The following is a 17104-nucleotide window of genomic DNA, read 5'->3' as shown; positions in this document are numbered from 1 at the left end:
GCCCTTAAGAGTCTCAGCCCTCCTTACTGGCATAGCAGTTCCCACAGGAAACCAGGATTAACCAAGGCCGTGACACATTCGCCACTGCCCAAACATCCTTGTCAACCTGTAGTCCTTGGCTAGGATGTCCCCCTTGTGATGACATGGGGGATACTTTCTTTCTTATCTTAACTTTACATTTGTTTATTTTATGTGTATGTGTATACGAGCATGCTTATGCCACGGCGCTCATGTGGAGGCCAATTCTTTCCCTCCACCACGTGAGCTCTTAGGATTAAACACAGGTCATCAGGCTTGGTGGTCAGCACCTTTACCAGCTGAACCATCTTGTTGGCCTTGGAGATTTTTTTCCTCTTTGGTTTTCCAAGACAGAGTTTCTCCATGGAGCCTCGGCTGTCCTAGAACCAGGACCAGGCTGGCCTTGAACTCATAGAGATCTGCCTGCCTCTGCCTCCCGAGTGCAGATTAAAGGCATGCACCACTGCTTCCCAGCTGAGATTTTCTTTTTAGACCTTTTCTAGCATTGAGACTCTAGCTCAGTGGTGAAGTGCTTACCTAGTATACTTGAGGCCCTGTGAGAGGGATGGGAGAAAAGAAAGGGAGGGGTGGTATAGGGACATGCATGGGCAGATTATGGACAGTTCCACCCTTTTATCTAACAAGGACTTGAACACTTGAACTTTGGTATCCCCGGGACATCCTGATCCCATTCTCTTACAAACACAGAGGAAAGACCTCTCTCTACATGGCTGACCATCACACCCCATAATTTGTTCATGTTCTTTCTACAAGATGCTTTTTTCCTTTCCTACATCGTGGACATTGGATTGTTCTCTGAAAGAGTGCCAAACCCCATCGTGTTCTCTGTAGAGGGCTCTGCCTGCCTGTGCCTGCTTGCTCCATGCCCCTGCTGCTCTGTGAGCCTGCTGCTCTGTGAGCCTGCAGTGGTCTTTACCCGGACCCAGCCAAGCCCCAGACTGTCTCCAGTCTGTGGAGGTCACACATGAGCCCGAGCTGCTAACCTTTTCTGAGTACACCTACGCTTCTGCGAAGATGTCTGTGGGGTGTGTTTCTAGGCCCGAAATAGCTCTTATCCTGACACGTGTTCGCTTTTCATTTCACGCGACTACCAAATTGCCTTCTCAAGAGGTGGCGTGAACTTAATTTGACTCATTGCCAAACTGATCTTCTCTGTTTAAAAAAAGCTGCGTTTTCGTCGTCACTTTATTTTGCAGTTGGGCTGGTGGATTTCAAGAGGCAATTCTGACAAGAGAAATTCCTGGGAAGGCAGCAGCTTTTTTTCTTCTACTTTATGATCTTTTTTTTAAAAAAAAAGCGATGTGATTAATAATTAGCAGTATTTATACAATTTTATTCATTTCAGTTCAGTTTTGTGCTAACCCAACTGGCCGGAAAGATTAGCTGTACAGGGAGAGGGGCGGTGCTTCGTTAATGAAAGACGTCGCTGAGTAGATATTTCATGATGAAAATGAGAGAATCTATGTTTCTTGTGCAAAGGCCTTGAGAACCCTCCTTGGCAGCTTGTTCCGCAGCAGTCAGCTCCCAAACTGGGCTTCAACTGCCTGCCAAGCTCCTGGCTGGGTGTCAACACAGCTGGTGGTCCTGAGGACAAGGACATTTTAATATCCCACCAGGGGCCCTAATGTGTCCCTTCCCCCAAGCCCCTACCGATCTTCGGTGCCATGCAAAAACATACGTGCTAGATGAGTGTTCAGAAGTGGAGTGTGGCTGGAAGAGAGACAGCAGGAAGGATGGGAGAGCAGAATCCAGATGCTTCCTGCCCCAAATAATCCAGACTTAAAAGGCTTTTTTAAAAACTTTATTTATATTTATAGATATATAAAATTTATAGGTATGTAAAAACATTCAAGACTCAACATATCAATTCAGATTTTGCACTCCACCAAATATTAACTAAGTATCTTGTGGAAAAATAGAACCCCTAGAACCCACCCTTCTGTTTAAAATATTTTCAAGTCTTGGTGATAGTCACCTTTCTAGTCCTTTATGTTACTGCATTGAATATCAAGTCTGCTTAATGGGTGTAGGTATAATTCTGGAACACAGGGTGCTAGGGAAATGTAGTTTAAAAAGACTCCAGTGTCTGAGAAGTAGGCATGAGAAGCTGAGTTTGAATCTTTAGTGCTCACACAAAAAGCTGGGCATGGCTATGTGTGCCTGTAACACCACCATTGGGGAGTGGGGGCACGGATCCCCAGAGCTCCCAGGCTAGCCAGCCTAAGTGGTGAGCTTCTAGAATCCCTGTCTCAATGCTAATAAAATAGAGGAAGATATCTAGTGTCTTGCTCTAGCCTCTGTATGCTCTCACACCAGCATGTACACTCATGCATCACATACACACACACACACACACACACACACACGCACACACACAGCCTGAAGCTGTGTCTTGTCCATCAACTTTACTGTGGTCTGTGGTTGTAAATGTACAGTTCGAGCAGAGACAACCGAAGAGCACACATTTCTTTCTCTTTCACGGGTTCCCAGGTAGAATATTCCTTTTTATTGTTGATCTTAGCAACCCCAGCATATGATTTCCCTTCTCTTATTCAATCAAGAACTTTTCCCTTTTCCCTTACAAGGAAGGATGTAAGAGCACCTCTCTGGGCTATCATTTTTGCTGTTACCACTCTTGCACTTGGGGCTGTTTTTAAATAAAACAAACATGACTTAAACACAAATGTGACGCCGTGGGACTTCATTCGTCACCTGATCCTGTGAAGCTTTGATAGCATCTGGTACTGAGATTCTCTGATACTCATTCTCACAGTGCGGACAGATTCTAAGGGTCATGCAACGTGGATACTCTGAACAATCGAATTAGTTCACATGCTAGCTGGGAGCCTATTTCCTCGTGTGAGAATGGTGTGCAATTTCAAACTTAGGAATTATTTATTTATCAAAATTTTCTAGTTATGGCTTTCAGGCCAAGGCTGGTGGGTGAAACCTCAGAAATCAAAATTTCAGATAAGGAAGACTACTGTATCATCTTCTATGATGGTCCCAGATAATTATATGTCCTTTTATTGAATGGAATTTTGGCATACAACCCAGGCAACTTCCTCATTGTTCACTGAAAAATTAATGTGAGCTAAGGCTCACCTAAACATAGATTGTGACAGTGGTTGTACAAACTGAATAAGACTAAAAACCTTAGAAATATACTTTTTTAAAAAATTGTTTTAGTTGAACTATATTTTTTTTCCGCTCCCCCCCCTTCCTCTCCTCTTCCCTTTTACCCTCTCCCATGACCCCATGTTCCCAATTTACTCAGGAGATCTTGTCTTTTTCTACTTCCCATGTAGATCAGATCTATGTATGTCTCTCTTAGGGTCCTCTTTGTTGTCTAGGTTCTCTGGGACTGTGAATTGTAGGCTGGGTTTTCTTTGATCTATATCTAAAAGCCACTTATGAGTGAGTACATATAATATTTGTCTTTCTGGGTCTGGGTTAACTCACTCAATGTGATGTTTTCTAGCTCCATCCATTTGCCTGCAAATTTCAAGATGTCATTATCTTTTTCAGTCGTGTAGTACTCCGTTGTGTGAATGTACCACGTTTTCTTTATCCATGCTTGGGTCGAGGGGCATTTAGGTTGGGAAATGTACTTTTTAAGTGAGAAATTTAGTGCATTTATATTTGAAGAAGATTTTAAAATTTTCATTTTGATATTGAAAAAAACTATCTTTAAAAATTAATGTAACAAAAATACACCTAAGAGCCAGATGTGTTTGGTTTGAAGTGTGAGACAGAAGCTGAGCTTCTAGAAAAGGACCCAAGTCGTACTCACAGCCCTTATCTCAGCCCTTATCTCTCTCTTCCGCTCTGAAGCTTTGTGTCAAAACTGTCCTTTTCTCTAAAAAGAAAAACATGTGAAACTACACAAAAAGCACTCTACGTGTTTCAAAAAACTGTATGTATGTGTGTGTGCCTGTCTGTGCCTAGTTGTATATATGCACATGCGTGCAGTTGCCCTTGGAGACCAGAAGAGGGCATCAGATGTCCCTGGAGCTGGAGCTAACTGGAGTTGCAGATGTGCTGCCTGATGTGACTGCTGGGGACCAAACTCTGGTCGTTATAAAAGACCTAAAGCAGGGACCTTCATCTTCCTCTATGGGAAATAAATGAAATATCAAACTGAATCTTCTTGGTTTGTTAGCTTACCTTAATGTTTTCCCAAGAGATGGCTCTATTCTGGCTGTTTTTACATTTATCCTTAGAGCAGGAGCTGAGGACATACATACAGCTCAGTTAGCAGAGTGCTTGCCTTGCATTCATGAGGAAGCCCTTAGTTCGATCCCCAGCTCGATACAGAAGGAAAGGAAAAAAAACAAGCTGTGCTGGCTAGTTTTTGTTTTGTTTTGGTTTTGGGTTTTGGATTTTGGGTTTTTGTTGTTGTTGTTGTTGTTAAACTGAGTCATTCAGGAAGAGCAGGTATTAGTTGAGAAGATGCCTCTATAAGATTGGACTGAGATATAAACCCCTGCCTGGTCTTTACTGAGAAACAGACAGGTGACTTGCAAGACTGTACCCTCCTGAGTTCTCAGCCAATGAGGAGAGAGAAGGAAGGACTTGCCACCAGGGCAATAAAAAACGGTTCTTTGCACTCTTGAGGCACACCCTCCATGTTGCCTTTCTAATCTCTGTTGGTGGTGCCCAGCTTTGCAAGGGCTTAAATGAATGGCTTTCCTTTTACTGCTCTTAGTCCCCCATTTAGTAGCTCCTCATATTTGCCAGTTGGTGGAACTGCGAGGCCAGGGTCATGACACAGGGTTCACATGAGCTTTGCCACAGACAGAAGGGCTAACAGAATGCAACTCTTCCAGAGGACAGGAGGGACAACCATTCTTGGTAGCTTTTCCTCTGCAAGCAGCCCAGGGGCTCTCTGAGACGCTTCCTTTGTCTGGTGTGGAATTTTATTTATTCATTCATTCATTCATTCATTTATTCATTATTTATTCCTGAACAGGACACTGGTATTTTCTTAAGATACCATTTTGTTTTCTCTTTGGACAGGAATCTTTGCGTATATGAATTACAGGGTTCCCAAGACAAGGAAAGAGATTTTTGAAACCCTAATCAAGGGCCTGCAGCGGCTGGAGTACCGGGGCTACGACTCGGCAGGTAGGTCTCTGAGACACCCCACAATGGCTGGTTCTCTTACCCTCGTTCTTTGTGGCGGGGACTTTTTTACCCTTGAAATTTCCCTGACACTTCTTAACATTCCTTTATTAATATAATAACTGGTAATTTCTTGGTGAAAGACTACACTTCCCAGTTTCCCTTGTGGACTATGGGAGTCATTTTTGTCCCTTTAAGGGGCCACATCCCATCTTTTATAGGCATTTTGGCCATCTGCACACATGGGTGATAAAAATGCCCCTTCACAGGGAATAAACATTGCCCTGCCTAAGGGCAGACCTAGCCTCTTTCTTCCCCGCTTCAGTCTCTCTACAGCTGCTTTTAATAATCCAAGAATAACCACACTTGCTCATTAAAGATGTTTCAAAACCGTAGAAACATTGAAAAAACATTTTATTTTTAACAGTAGAAAAGCAAACACAAGGGTTAAAAAAAAAAATCTCTAACAAAATCTCGGCCAGACATAGCTTCATCAGTTTTGCTCAAAGGCACAAAGTTTCAGTTGTGCGAGATGAATGTGTCCTGGGCAGCTTCGGGGACATGGCTAACAATATGGTACTGTGTACTTTAGCATTCCTAAGAGAGGAGACCTTGTGTTAAATGCACACACGTATGCTAATGTTGATGGAGGAGAGAAATGATGAGGGCGGTCGGGAGAGAAATCAGGTGAAGAAGTCAATGCCATGGATTTGGGGGTCTTTCCTCCCGTAGATCCTTATCTCTTAGTCCACTGAGCTGGGTACATTAGATAGATATGCAGCTGTCTGCCTTCCTAGCACACCTCAGTAGATTCTCTTTTAGTAGTTTCTTGGCACCCCTGCTGTTGTGCAGTGATATTATCTAGGTTGAGAATGGAGAGACTTTTGTAAATAAATTTTCTTTCTTTCTTCCTCCCCCTCAGCCATCATTATGCAATTTGTAACATTTAATAAGTCAGGATGTTAAAGATTAAGCTAGTTTTGCTGTACGCTGGGGGCCATGGTGGTGCACATCTTTGATCCAAGCTCTCAGGAGACAAAGGCGGCAGACCGATCTCTGAGTTCACGGCCAGCCTGGTCCACAGAGCTGAGTTCCAGGACATACAGGGCTACACAGAGAAACCGCGGCTTGACCACAAAACAACGAAACAAAGCAGATGGAACCCAGGCCCTTCCACACAGCCCCTGTGGTTTTACACTCCTCCTTCACTTTCAGAGCCCTTTCTAACTCACTTCCCAGTCCTTATTAGGTGGTTGTCTCAGGCTTCCCTCTTCCACTGGCTAAATGTTTAATTAAGTATGAATCCAGGAGACTCGGTAACCTTCTTGTCTGTCCTTGTAAATTCTTTTACTAAAGGTCAATCCCTACAAGGTTTCCAGGTAGGCTAGGAGGTCACCATGCAAAGAGCACAGCAGGTGAAGTGCCTTTGAATGGCCTCTTGCCTTTAAAGGTGGGTGTGGCAGCCAAGCCCAGGATCCCTGCACATGCTGCTATCATTACTACTTTGAAACTGACCTGGGTTTGTCTTTCATGGGTTTGTCTTTCAAAACAGATAATCTTGAGATCTCTTTGATCCCGAAGCTGGGTGAGGGGGAGTATGGACGGTAAAGGCTGAGGGAGGGTGTAGCTCTGGCTTAGTGTGTATGAGGTCCTGGGTTAGATGCAGCGGCCAACAGTACCTTGTGGCTCTAATCCTGGGTGATTTACTCAGCTCCTGGTAAGGGACAACAGGGAGGCCCCAAGATACCAAACTCTTGGGATGCTCTCATCCTTTCTATAAAATGGCACAATATTTGCAACATTTGATCTATTGTCACCTCCTCCCAGATACTTTCTATCCTTAGATTATTTATATATAAAGCAATATAAATGCTGTATGAATAGGTTTTTTTTTTTGCAATGATTTGTCTCTGAGCTAATGATAAGAAAAAATGTTCAGTACAGATGCAATTCATTTGTTGGTGTGTGTACATGTGTTTGAGGACACCCGTGTATGTGACTGCATATATACATGTGTGTGGAGGCCAGAGATCCATTTTATTTTCTGAGACAATGTTTTTCGTTGACTTGGAACTTGTAGATTAGTTAGGCTGAATGGCTTGTGAGTTCCCAGGATCCATTCACCCGTCTCTACCAGCCTTGAGATTACAAGCATGCACCACCATGCCTATGTTTTGTTTTGTTATTTCGAGACAGGATTTCTCCATGTAGTCCTAGCTATCCTGGAACTCACTCTGTAGACCAGGCTGGCTTCGAACTCACAGCTCTGCCTGCCTCTGACTCCAGAGTGCTGGGATTAAAGGCATGCACTGATGCCCAGCTCATCATATAAAAAGCCTGGCTTTTTTATATGTGTTCTGGAGACTGAACTCAGGTCCAACTTAGCCTCTATTTTATTTTCAAGACTTCTGATCAGCTGTTGGTTGGTTCATGTTAGGGACTTGAAGCCTTGGACAGAGATGACAGCTGCACCTTGCTGTAGCAGAACTCAAATCCAACGTGAAAAATGTTCATGTTTTCAATTTTATAATATTCTAAAATAAGTAAACTGCTCTACTGTGACGGATATGTGAACAGTGGTTGCCTCTTTGGAGTAGGGGCTCTTTCTGAGTGTTTCTGAGGGTCACGTTGGCAATAGGCAAGCATCGGAACTATGTGATTTCTGTAAACTAGGTGTGGCCATTGACGGGAATAACCATGAAGTCAAAGAAAGGCACATCCATCTTGTGAAGAAAAAGGGGAAAGTGAAGGCTCTGGATGAAGAACTTTACAGTAAGTAGGAAATGCTCTGTCAGAGTGATAGCTGGCACACAGGTCCCTTGAAAATACGTTGTTGTCAACAGCATTTGAGACTGTTGACAAAGTGTAGAAAATTTGTCTACACTTGGTGACTATCAGAAGGGTTAAGGCCATGTTGTAAGACTGTCTCAAACTGTAGGATGTTTTATTTTAAGCAGCTCTATGTGGAGGCTCTAAAAACTATTTTAGTACTTACACATTTATCTTAATTATTCTGGCATACAATACTGCTTTTTTACTTATATATGTATGTATCCTTTTCCTTAATAAATAAATTTATTATGATTAAGACATAAGGGCAAGTCGGGTGGTGGTAGTACACGCCTTTAGTCCCAGCACTATGGGTGGATGAGTTCAAAGCCAGCCTGGTCTACAGAGTAAGTTCCAAGACAGCCAAGCCTACACAGAAAAACCCTGTCTCAGAAAAACAAAACAAAACACACACACACACACACACACACACACACACACACAAAGAAGGCAGAGACAGAGAATCCCCAGAGCAAGCTGGCTAGCCAGACTAGCCACAATGGGTGAGCTCCTGAGTTTAACGCAAGTCCCTGCATCAATGAATAAGGTGGCCACCAATCAGGGAAAACACCCTGGCATCAACCTTCAGCCTCCACATACATAAAAATGTTCATGCACATACCACATGACACATGTGTGCAAACACACATGTACACACCACATATGCACACAAACACTCATATACAGCATACATGAATACAGCAACTGGTTTTCTTTTTGTTTAGAGCAAGATAGCATGGACTTGAAGGTGGAGTTTGAGACACACTTTGGCATTGCCCACACACGCTGGGCCACCCACGGTGTTCCCAATGCTGTCAACAGTCACCCACAGCGCTCAGACAAAGACAATGGTAAGTGGATCCTGTTCAGGCTATTTCTACCTCTCCCTGAATGACCCACCAGAGATGATCCTGGCCAGAGTGGCTTCTATGCCCACCTCAAAGTGCCTTTCTCACCTGCCGAATCCTCTCGAGACATCTAAACATCTACTCCCCTAACACCCTGGTGAGCCACACAGGGCCTCAGTCAGGCCAACCCCTGGTCCCCTGGGTGCTGCTGACCTAGGACACCGGAAATTATGGCATTTTCTCACAAGGGCTCTTTGGAGTTCATTCCAGGAGTAAAATATAGCAGCCCATTGGTTCATTTTTTCATCACTATAGCAACACACCTGGGGCTGGGTACTTTATGAAGAAAGGAGATTTACTTAGGTCTCAGTTTTAGGGGCGAACAATCTGTGATCAGGCAGGGCATCTGTCTGACCTCTGGTGAAGCTCCTCTTGGCTTCAACACCACGTGCTAAAAGAGCAGAAAAGGAAACCGACTGCATGAAGTAGCGATCAAGTAGTAGCCTTGCTTCGTAACCACACACACTCTCCAGAACTAGCAAGGATCCCATGGGCTCTCTATTAGCTTCTTCTGCAAGCAAGTCTCTGATAACTTCCCAGTTGGTCCCATCTCTTAAAGGTCCCACCACCTGTCACATGATTACCCTGGGGGCCCAGTGTCATATGCAATGAGCTTTTGAAGGATATACTCAACCCATAGCAGAATAGTATGAGAAGAACAATGTGTTCTAGAAGGCTAGGATCCTAAAGAAAAGCATGGAGCTCCTTCTTCATCCAGCTGGCCTTATTTCCCTGCCCCGTAGAGTGATCCTGAGTGAAGACAGACGATACTGCCAATCATGGTTAGTGTCTAGGTACCTCTCCAAGCCCTGGGTCCCAGAGTCAGGGCTCAGCAGTCAAGAGTTTAAGGTTTTGAGTGGGGGAGAGGCTGCAACCACACAGCCTCCTGCCCTGCCTAGTGACAAGGACAGCCATACCAGAAGCTCCTCACTTCAGAATACACGATGAACCAGGCAGTGGTGGCACATGCCTTTAATCCCAGCAGAGGCAGGTGGATCTCTGTAAATTCAAGGCCAGACTGGTCTACAGAATGAGTTCCAGGACAGCCAGGGCTACACAGAGAGACCTCATCTTGAAAAACAAAAACAAACAAACAAACAAACAAACAAAAAACAAAAAGAATTAATGTGCCAGGTGGTGCATGGCTTCATTTGACATAAGCAATTTTGGAAGCTAGAAGCCTTCTTGATAATATCCAGAGAAAGAGTTCCACACAGGGTCAGCTGCCAGATGTTTACCACTGACAGGCAGGTTACTTTGGGTGTAAGCTGCAGACACCGATGCAGGCATCACCGTCACTGCAAATGAGACCTGATTACCACACGTCTCGGGAAGAGTGTCCAGTGTTCGATCGTCTCCCTTAGCGTCTCGCTTGATCACTTGTAGCTATCACTTCTCTCTCCCCCACACTTTTCTTTCAGAGTTTGTTGTCATCCATAATGGGATCATCACAAATTACAAGGATCTGAGGAAATTTCTGGTAAGGGTCTTCCCCTGGCTAAATCAAATCTGAGTCAGCATTGGTCTGCCTCCCAACCCTTTCACTGAGCCTGTGCCCCTCCCAAAACAAACACGGGAACCGAGTGAGACCCACTCTGGGCCATGTCACAACCATGAGTGGGAACCTTACCCTCAGCTGGACCACCATGTTCAGACCTTGTCTGGGGAGAGATACCAGGGCTTTAGTGTTTATCTCCAGGCTGCTATGGTTTCGCAGGATCAAAATAATGTGAACTGGGCTTCGGCGGAGTAGCTTGTACTAGGTGACACACCCATTCAGACACCACGTAGACTGTGGGCTGGGAAGCCAGACGGTGAACGTCCACAGTGTGAAAAGGTCGTGCCGTGTGAGCTGGGATGTGAGCGGGTTTGACTCACATATTTTATATCACTGCCGCTGTTTTGCAATGTCCAGATTAACGGTGAAGACAAGCTCCTGAGGAGGGACAGTTTCTGGGAGTAAGAGGGTGACTCAGAGGTGTTTGGCTGCTGGCTTCTGGCAGACATTTCTCGTCCCTTCCCTGTTTTGCTTGTTCTTGCCTTAAGTCATATCATAAGGGACCAGAGGGAGGTGGCCCACTCAGCGTTGCACAATGACCAAAATCTATCACCCTCGGTACAACCCCATCTTCCAGGAAAGCAAGGGCTACGAGTTTGAGTCAGAAACAGACACGGAGACTATCGCCAAGCTGATTAAATATGTGTTCGACAACAGAGAGACGGAGGATATTACCTTTTCAACACTGGTCGAAAGAGTCATTCAGCAGTTGGTGAGTTCCGAGTGCTGTCTGCATAAACACATCTTCATTTGTAACTGAACAGATCCGCACAAGGTGCTGAGGAGGAAAGAGAGTTCGCGTACAAACCATGTACTTACAGTGTTATATTCCTGTAGAATCTGGAGAAAGTCCAGTTTCGGGACTGAATAGGGAACAAAATGTTTGCTTCCTTTTAGCCCCTCTGAGACGATGGCTGGCATTCTAATCAATGGCTTTTATAACCATGGCTTGTGGGCATGTGCAAACGTAGCTGTCACGGCTCATATTGTCATCTCACTGTCATATGCTAATCAGATGAATGTGACTGATGTTGGAGACCTGGAATTGTAGCCTTTCCTCCTTGTCAGTGGAGCAGTCAGGGGGAAATGCCCACAATTAAGTACAAAATGGGAAGGGAAAGGGGGGGGAGGAGAGGAGAAGGCAGACGTGCATAGAACACACAGGAATAGGTTTCCGAGCTATCTGGTTTTTAAGGGTGCATAGCAACAGCTAGGGTACCAGAGATGTTTGCTGTTCCAGAAGAAGATTGTGGTTTTGTGATAGGAGAGATCAGAGCACAGGAAAATGCTGAAGTCAGTGGAAGTGGCCTAGAAAAGACAGCAAGAGAAACTGGGGATGCGTCCGACAGCCAGACTCAAAAGCCACAGCTTCTCCCAAAGGGGAATAGACACAGGAGCGATGAGCTTGACCAGGGAGGTAGACATGGGGGTTGGGGCTTGTCCAGGGGATAGACACAGGGCCTGGGGCCTTGTTTGGGGGAACAGACACGGGGCCTGGGACCTTGTCCAAGGAGGATAACTTTCCACAGAGGAAGCAGAGTAGGCAGGGCCTGCATGGGATGGGAGACAGGAAAAGGGGTTTGGCTATCTCAGAGCCCATCCCTAAGGTACCATGCCACCCAAGAACTGGTCCAAGGCTATAGCAGCCTGGACATGGTGTTCAAGGCCCAGAATCCAGGCCTCATTGGGTCAGAGTGCTGTGGGTTAGCATGCCGAGGTTTGGGATATGTCAGCCTACAGTCAAAGTGTTTAGAGTGAATCTACTGCCACAACCATTTGATCTGTGCCACCCTCTCTAAATTATAGCATATTCTACAGTGCCATTCCTTGGTACTAGTATGAATTGGTTCCTAGATTCTAATTAGATGCCCAAATCAAGTTTCAAATAAACTGTCATAGTATTTGTATATAACCTGTGCACATCACCCCGTGTGTTTTAAATTATCTCTAGATTATATTAAGTATAATACCTAATATAGTGGAATCATGTAGATGGTTGTTTCACTACAATGGGTACTCTAGGGAATAGTGGCAAGAACAAGTCTGGGCATGCACACTCTGGGATAATTTTTCATGAAGAATTTAAATAAAAAAAGACTGGGTAAGCTGGAGAGAAGGCTCATTGGTTAATACTTACTGATCTTGTAGAGGACCCAGGTTCAGTTTCCAGCACCCATGTTGGGTGGCCCACCCTGTAACTCCTGTAACTCCATTTCCAGAGGATCTGTAGCCCTCTTGTGGCTTCTGTGGGCACTGCACACACATAGCACATATAAAGCCATGTAGACAGATATGCATGCACATTAATCAAATAAGTAAATCTCAGAAAAGAAATTGGTAGTCCTGAATTAGGAAAACTGGAGTCTAGTTCTAGGTTTGTGCCAATAGCAAAGCGAGGCATAGGCACAGGAACAATTAACAGTCACAGCCACAGAAATGATGAGAATTAACAAGACCAGTTCTCCTGGATGCTCTAAAGTCCAGGGACCATTCTAAGCACTTACGTTCATTAGCTTTGAGCCTCAAAGTCATACAGATAGAACGGTTGTCTTCTGGGTAGCAGATAAGGAAATTGAGGCATGCCTAATTAAGGGAGGGATAAAGCCAGAACTTGATCCCAGGTTGGACCCGGTATTGAGTTACACTGCTCAAACCCTTGAACCTTCCAGCTGCTTCCTGAACAGGCCTCCTTCCTGAGGCTCAGTGCTGGGTTTCTCTAGCCCTGATTCTCACTCTCTGCAGCTTTAGCTGTACCACTCCCCCCTGGGCATCCGAAACAGGAGTTCCTTGTGAGGCTGGACTCGGGCACTTGAACATGAGGCCATCTGTTTGGCTTTCACTTTAACTGCATGCTCCGTGAGCTACCTCTGTACTCAGATCATTATGCAACCCGTATCTGCCACAGAGAGGAGCTGGGGTCTCCCAGCTGGGTCAGTGACCTGCAGTGGCTTGTTCAGTCAGAGCAATTGCTACTCCATAGGCCTTCACCTTTTTCTGCTGTGTTTTCAGGAAGGTGCCTTTGCATTGGTTTTCAAGAGCATCCACTACCCAGGAGAAGCTGTTGCCACAAGGTAAGGCATTAGTGCTTCCAGGAACAAAGACATAAATAAGATCAAATCATTTGGTTTGAGCTTAGGGGCTCTTGCAAACTGCAGGGTGCGTTGTAGTGGTCAATGGTGCTAGAGCTCCTGTTTTTAAAACGGAAAACGTAGGTCAAGTGGTGGTGGCACATGCCTTTAATCCTAGCACTCAGAAGGCAGAGGCAGGTGGCTCTCTGAGTTTAAGTCCAGCCTGATCTGCAGAGTGAGTGAGTTCCAGGAAAGCCAGGAACCCTGTCGACAGAGACAGAGACAGAACAAATAAAAGGAAAAATGTAAGATTGGATTTTTAATGTGAAATCTCCAGATTTTTAGAAGTTGACAACAAATTAATATTAAAAAAATGTATGTTGGGTACTGTGCAAGCCTTTCAACCCAGGGATCCATGTAAAGGTAGAAGAAAAGAACTGGCTTCACAGACTTCTCCATGCGTGCTATGCCATGCTTCCCTTGCCAATAATTAATTTCATTGTAAAAATTTAATAATAACAAAAAATATTGGAGGTGAGGAGACAGCTGTCACTAAAGTGCTTGGTGTTCAAGCATGACTTGAGTTTGATCCCTAGCACACACAGGCAGTTGAAGAGTGGGAGGAGTGAGAATATGAGCAAAGAGGTCAAGACCATGATGGGGACACTCACTGAAACAGTCTACCTGAACCAATGGGAGCTCACCAACTCTGACTGGACAGGGAAGGAAACAACATAGGTCCAAACTAGTACCTCTGGATGTGGATGATAGTTGTATGGCTGGGGCAGGCTGCAGGGGCCACTGGCAATGAGATCAGGACTTATCACTACTGCTTGTTCTGGCTTTTGGGGAACCTATTCTCTTTGGATGGATACCTTGCTCAGTCTAGATATAGTAGGGAGGGCCGAACCTTCCCCAAAGCAATGTGCCTTATTCTCTCTGAGGAGTGGATGGAAGGTGGTGTGGGGAGGTAGGTAGAGGGAATGGGAGGAAGGGAGAAAGTGGGAACTGGGATTGGTATAATAAAATGAAAAAAGATAGTTTGTTTTCTTTTTAAAAATAAAATAAAATAAAATATAAAAAACTGGCCATGCTGGTGCACACTTACACTGTAGAATCAGAGGCAGTGACCCCTGGAGCTCACAGTTGAGCCTAACTGTGCTCAGGTTCAGTGAGAAACTGTCTAAAAAAAAAAAAAGAAAAAGAAAAAGAAAGAAAAGCCATGCACACACAAGCACACACACATATACACTGCCCCCCCATAAAAATAAAACAAAATAATAAGTGTATGAAAGTTTAGATCCAAGTTGTATGGGGGCTCAGACCCTAATTAATGTAGGAACCCCTTTTAAGCAGAGCATGCACAACTGTGAATGTGAAGTGGACCAAAGCGAACCCAACATGTAGTTCTCTCCAGGGGTTGGTGAGATGGCTCAGCAAGTGCCAGTGCTTGCTGCCAAGACTGAGGAATTCAATCCCTGAAGTGTATATGGTGGAAGGACAGAATCATCCCCTGCTGGGTATTCTCTAACCCCATACAAACACCATGGCACACATGCACCCCCACCCCTTACTCCCTCCACATGCACAAAAAAACTAATAAGCTGTGGTGGCTCACACCTTTAATCTCAGTATTTGGGAGGTGGGGGCAGGTGGATCTCTGTGAGTTCGAGGCCAGCCTGCTCTACAAGAGCTAGCTCCAGGACAGGCTCCAAAGCTACAGAGAAACCCTGTCTTAAAAAAACCAAAATAAATAAATAAACTAATAATGCCATTTAAAAAAAAGTTTTTCAAAGCCCAAAGCTCGTCCTTTGTCACCTATGTGGTAGGGACATAACAGGACTCACCTAAGAAGTCTAGGCCAGGCCGTGCATTCCTCTGTCGGAGCCCGTCTCAAAGGCACGTCATTGCTGATTAGATTCATAGAATTAGATTAAATGTCATCCTTTTATTTTATATTCAGATGGATTGATCCTCCGCTCACCTAGAGATCCAACTAATATTTGTTGAACCCTTACTATGAGCAGGTTTCTGGAGACCTTGGGACATCCAGTTTGTTCTCAGAATGCTTGCTCCAGAGGACAGAGAGTAGTGCTGCTTTGTGGTGGGGCTGGGAAGGCCACTGGACCAGGGGTCAGAGACCGACTCAGACATCAACCGAGGAAAGGCAGGGAGTAGTGACTGCTTCCCCAGGAGCAGGACCAACACAGGGAGGGATAAGCAGAAAGTGTGGCTCTCCCACCTCCCTGTTTGAGTATATGATGGCAGGATAGAGGGTTCCTAGGTAGGACTTCCCATCTCCATGTATGTTTACTGATACCTGCTGTGGGCTAGGCTTGGGGACAGTAGTGAATCAGGCAGTGACAGACATTGATTGCCCCGTGAACTTGACAGGCGAGGGGTGAGTGGAGGGTCTGGTAGAAGAAGCCCAGCTCTAAGGAACCTGGGTGTCCCGTGGGCTGCCGGCTTTATTCTAAAAGCACAGAGGAGCCATTTAGAATATATATGTGGCCCTGGGAGACATGAGCAGAGTGAGTGAGAATGTCCCCTGAAGACTGTCATAATAGCTACCCAGAAAATCAGATGAATTTATCACAGTCTTACTTTTTACCTTGGGGCAGGGACTAATATGTCATTTGAAATATAATCTCATCAAATCATAGAATAGAATTACAAAATACCAGCTGGTCCCTATCAAATCTAGAAGCTCCCTTGAAAATCTTATAACGTAATATTACTGTTTAAAATGAATGTGGGGTGAGGAAGCAATAAAGCCTGATTTTTCTAAATTGCCTATAATGGATGACTGGGCCGTCCAAGCTAGCCCTTGGGACACCTCAGGGGGTCTCTGCATCTTAAAGGAAAGCTTGATCTGAACAATAAGATCAGGGAGCCATTTACCCACAATCCCAGATACCCCTAAGCACTATTATCAGTGTGTGAGCCCTATCAATATTTGAGGGCGATCTGAACTAGCTCCTCGCTGGACCCAGAACAAGGTCTCAGATTAGTTTTAGACACAACAAAGGATGATACAAAAATAGTCAGGGTACTCAGCACTTTTTCCTCAGTCTTTCTGAACTTTGTCCCCTATTTCAAGAAATCAGAAGAGGGGGTCTTGAGTACGTCAGGGCTCATGAGAAACAGGCCTGTCATTACTAAAGAAATAATAGGGGTGTGTCTGACTCAGGCAGACACAGCAAATGCCTGCATATAGGCTGGATCCAGACTATTAATAAACAAGTGGTTTGCTATAGAGATGGATACTTTGCATTGGTACGGATCCTGGTCTATTGATACAAATTTAAGGTCAATTTTGTTATATGTATATTTCTGCTCTTGATTAAGGTATTGTGTTTGTGGAGCTCATTTAAAAATATAATGTGTAATTAAGAAATTAATAGCTAGTCATCTACAATATTCAAGCTTGTAGTCGTGCTAGTTAGGTTTTTTAGATGTACAGAGATATATTTCAGATGGATAGTTGTTCTTCAAACCTTTTAAAGACTAACAGAGCACATCAGTCTATATGAGAAAGAAATTGTTCAAGACAAAATATTAGCCCACTCTAATGAAGT

At 44.6% G+C, this 17104-nt stretch overlaps 1 protein-coding gene across 1 annotated transcript in view; it reads left to right on the top strand.

Moving 5' to 3' along the window:
• Window positions 1-17104, top strand: part of Gfpt2 (glutamine--fructose-6-phosphate transaminase 2) — a 44923-nt gene that overhangs the window by 7497 nt on the left and 20322 nt on the right. The window contains exons 2-7 of the mRNA XM_087910679.1: window positions 5059-5166; window positions 7837-7935; window positions 8718-8843; window positions 10322-10380; window positions 11036-11170; window positions 13468-13529. Coding sequence (XP_087766805.1) covers window positions 5059-5166; window positions 7837-7935; window positions 8718-8843; window positions 10322-10380; window positions 11036-11170; window positions 13468-13529 — 589 coding nt within the window. The remainder of the gene's footprint in view (window positions 1-5058; window positions 5167-7836; window positions 7936-8717; window positions 8844-10321; window positions 10381-11035; window positions 11171-13467; window positions 13530-17104) is intronic.

This window comes from Myodes glareolus, chromosome 9 (assembly GCF_982192425.1).
Source record: "Myodes glareolus chromosome 9, mMyoGla1.1, whole genome shotgun sequence".
Taxonomy (NCBI): Eukaryota; Metazoa; Chordata; class Mammalia; order Rodentia; family Cricetidae; genus Myodes; species Myodes glareolus.
The sequence above is the reverse complement of the archived record's forward strand: the minus strand, read 5'-3'. Positions and strand labels throughout refer to the sequence as shown.